Source organism: Sinocyclocheilus anshuiensis, unplaced genomic scaffold (assembly GCF_001515605.1).
Source record: "Sinocyclocheilus anshuiensis isolate Anshui unplaced genomic scaffold, SAMN03320099.WGS_v1.1 scaffold1582, whole genome shotgun sequence".
In the NCBI taxonomy this organism is placed as follows: domain Eukaryota; kingdom Metazoa; phylum Chordata; class Actinopteri; order Cypriniformes; family Cyprinidae; genus Sinocyclocheilus; species Sinocyclocheilus anshuiensis.
In genome coordinates, this window is record NW_015542419.1 from 47,780 (window position 1) to 51,648 (window position 3,869).

The window sequence follows — 3,869 nt, forward strand, 5'->3', positions numbered from 1 at the left end:
ACTGTGGAGATGACCGTGGACTTCAGGAGAAACCCCCCTGCACTCCCCCCACTCACCATCATGGACAGCACTGTGACTGCAGTGGAGTCATTCAGGTTCCTGGGCACCACTATCTCTCAGGACCTGAAGTGGGACACTCACATTGACTCCATTGTGAAAAAGGCCCAGCAGAGGTTGTACTTCCTTCGTCAGCTGAAAAAGTTCAACCTGCCACAGGCACATATGACACAGTTTTACTCAGCTATTATTGAGTCGGTTCTGTGCTCCTCTGTAACTGTCTGGTTTGGGTCAGCCAGCAATTCAGATATAAGAAGACTGCAACGGACTGTTAGGACAGCAGAAAGAATCATTGGTGTGCACCTGCCCAGTCTTCAGGACTTGTACAACTCCAGAGTGAAGAAACGGGTAGGTAACATCATCACAGACCACTCTCACCCCGGACACAACCTGTTTGCGCTTCTCCCCTCAGGCAGATGCTACAGTGTTTGACGTAGATCTCTGCGCACTAGAACATCTAGGCATAAAAACTGTTTTCCCCCCTGCCATCTCCAGCTTAAACAGCTAACACAGGAATCATTACCTGCGTTCTGTAATTAATTTCCGTAATTCATTCTACATCCTTAATTATTGCCTCTTTCTCAAGTATTATGTAAATACATATGCATATCTCTTTATTTATACAGTTCTATATAGAGTAAATAATGCATAAATCTGTACATAAATCTACTGTTTCAGATTCATACACATTATTTGTTAAGTTTTACTATTTTAAAAGTTTTTTTTCTGTTCTCATGTCAGATGTGTATGTATGTACCAGGAGCACCTTAAAAAAAACCCACAACAAATTCCTTGTGTGTTTGCGCACACCTGGCGAATAAAGCTAATTCTGATTCTGACCAGTTACAAAATATTATTACTTGCCTATAAGGCCCTTAATGGGTTAGCTCCTGCATACCTAATGGCGCTTTTCCACTGCATGGTACGGTACGGCTCCGTACGGTTCACTTTTGGGGGGTTTTCCACTGGGTACAGTACCTGGTACTTATTTTAGTACCACTTCGGTTGGGGTTCCAAGTGAACCGTACCGTTACCAAAACGTGACGTGAAAACTCTGCTGATCACGGATTGGCCGGAGAGAATCGTCACTACCTGCGTCACTGAACTTGCGACAGAAGGAGTGGGCGAGGCACGCGAGAGCAACGAGCGCTTCTAAACAGACGAAGCGCAATCGAATAGAAGCACAATAATTCTGAGTAAAATATACATTTTGCCAAAAAAATTGTTTTTGGACATTAAATGTGTCTTTTGTAGAATTTTAAACCTACATATAAAGTGTATTTTTATGAGAGCAGTAACTGTAAGGGGACTATTGTAATGGGTAAATCAAATGTAAGCTAATACAGTACTAATTACTATAAGCTCAAATGAGTTAATGTGTGTTTATTATAGCAGTTAAAATGTAGTCATTTTCTTTTATTATTTATTTTCATTTTTAATTCAGTGATTTTAAATTCAAATTTAGTTATTTTAATGCTTTAAAAACCAATTTTAGATTGTAATATTCTAATATTCTGCAAACTATAAAAGGTACAGCTGTCATAAAACCAGAGAGAAAGGCTGCATGGCTAGAAAAAGGTCAAATAATAGTATGTAATAATAATAGTAATAGTATAAAGTGAGACAGTGGTAATATCATTATGTTCCTGTCGGTCAGTAGAGGAGCTGAGCTTAGCCTGACAGTTAGCCTGCTTTAGACCAGGTTAGTTTCCCAGCATAAGTTGCCACAGTGACTAAGCTTGATCTAGGCCTATGTTAAATTTGCTTTATGGAACCAAATCATTTGACAATGAGTCAGACTAACTGAAATAAGCCTGGCTTATTTGGTTAACTTGTTTTATGAAACAGGCCTCAAGGCATGAAAAGTTATCATATTTTCTCCATTGCATCGTATTGCATCAAATCGCATTGTGTTGAATCGGATGGAATCGAAATCGGATCGCACTGCATCGTAACAGGGCTGAATCGTATCGCATCGCTAGCTGCTTCATAAGTATCTTTAATGTATCGTATCATTGGCTATGCATCGAGATGCGTATCGTATCGACCCAAGTCATGAGATGCACATCCCTATCACTCTCACTCTCACTCTCGCTCACACTCTCTCTCACTCTCACACTGAGCAGGTTCTGGTTCTTGCCTGTTTGATTGAGTGTGTGTGTGTGTGTGTGAGAGTGAGTGTGTGTGTGCATGCGTGCGTGAGAGAGTGTGTGTGTGCATGCGTGCGTGAGAGAGTGTGTGTGTGTGAGAGGGGTACCTGCAGCACTCTGTGTGAGAGGTCCATCAGCTTGCGTTTGTACTGCGTGATCTTGGCGGCGGTCGTGGCCTGATTCCTCTGCAGTTCGCTGATGTCGTTAGAGATGATCTGAAACACGGAGACAGAGCCGGTCACATGACAGCGTCAGAGAGAACCGCCGGGCTCCGAGCGTCTCACTCACATCCACTCTGGTCTGGTGCTGTTTGGTCATCTGATCCTGGATCTTCAGTCTGCGCAGCAGCTCTTTGAAGCCCACCATGGGCACCGGAATCAACCTGAGCAGAAAATCACAGCTGGTGAGCTCAGATCACACGAGCGTCTGACGAGCGATTAATGAAGACGCACTTCTCTGGGTCTGGATTGTCCACTTTGGCCTGTTCCCAGATGATGGGATCCACACCTGCACACAAACACAGTGTCAGCGGCGCTCCTCAGCGATATCGTGCGAGCAAGTGAACACACACGTACCTGCGGGCGTCTGTAATAACACACACGTACCTGCGGGCGGGTTCTGCAGCAGCTGCTTGAGCTGCGCCGGGGTCAGTGCGGTGCGACTGACCGCCATGATCACACCCAGCTGTTGCAGCGCAGACTTCACGTTCATCTGCTCCATGTAGCTGTAGAGCGTAGACGCCGGGACTCGCTTCGACGTGCCGCTAGGAGAGCGCTCCACCAGATAAATGATCATCTCCGCTCTGCACAAACACAAAAGGATATCAAGAGTCTGATCACGACCGGAGCCATTATAACACACAGCAGCGGCTCTCAGACGCTTTCACACAGAAACATTTCAAGCTCACAGTTAGAATTAAATCACATGCTTGTGGTTGAGTTTTATTATAGAGCTGGAAAGCGTTCGGTGAAGGAGCCGCTCGTGCAGAACGAGTCAGGCACTGGTGTTTTGTTTAATGACTGAGTTTGAAGAAAGGCTGGAGGCAGAGATGCGTCTCACTGGTCATCGGGCAGCGCTCGCACTCCCTCCACGTTGACCGAAAGAGTCGGATTTCCTCCCAGAACCTTGTGCATCAATTCGACCAGCTGCTGCTGCTGAGAGCGAACGTCAGCTTCCTTCTTATTGAGAGCAAGAACCACTAAACCATCCTCATCCTTCACATCAGGAACACAGCTGTAGCCCACCGCCTGAGAGAGAGAGAGATGGACAGAGAGAGAGAGCGAGAGAGACAGACAGACAGAGAGAGAGAGGAGAGTGAGAGAGAGAGAGCGAGAGAGAGAGACAGACAGAGAGAGAGAGAGAGAGAGAGAGAGAGACAGACGAACAGAGAGAGAGAGAGAGATGGAGAGAGAGAGAGAGAGAGAGAGAATTCAATTGCTATATTATTCCAAATTACACTGTTGTATATGTTCTCTTTTCCTATGCATGCTTTGGTAATGCAAAATGTGCTTTTTGTCATGCCAATAAAGCTAATTGAATTGAGAGAGAGAGAGAGAGAGACACAACAAAACACATTTGGAATCATCAATATATTAAAGAGGTCATATGATGCTGCTAAAAAGAACATTATTTTGTGTATTTGGTGTAATGAAATGTGTTTAT

At 44.6% G+C, this 3,869-nt stretch overlaps 1 protein-coding gene across 1 annotated transcript in view; it reads right to left on the reverse strand.

Moving 5' to 3' along the window:
- LOC107693476 (nuclear pore complex protein Nup54-like) overlaps positions 1 to 3,869 on the reverse strand; it is a 10,785-nt gene that overhangs the window by 532 nt on the left and 6,384 nt on the right. The window contains exons 7-11 of the mRNA XM_016492880.1: positions 3,267 to 3,454; positions 2,813 to 3,009; positions 2,660 to 2,714; positions 2,496 to 2,589; positions 2,250 to 2,422 (exon numbers count right to left, since the gene is read on the reverse strand). Coding sequence (XP_016348366.1) covers positions 2,250 to 2,422; positions 2,496 to 2,589; positions 2,660 to 2,714; positions 2,813 to 3,009; positions 3,267 to 3,454 — 707 coding nt within the window. The remainder of the gene's footprint in view (positions 1 to 2,249; positions 2,423 to 2,495; positions 2,590 to 2,659; positions 2,715 to 2,812; positions 3,010 to 3,266; positions 3,455 to 3,869) is intronic.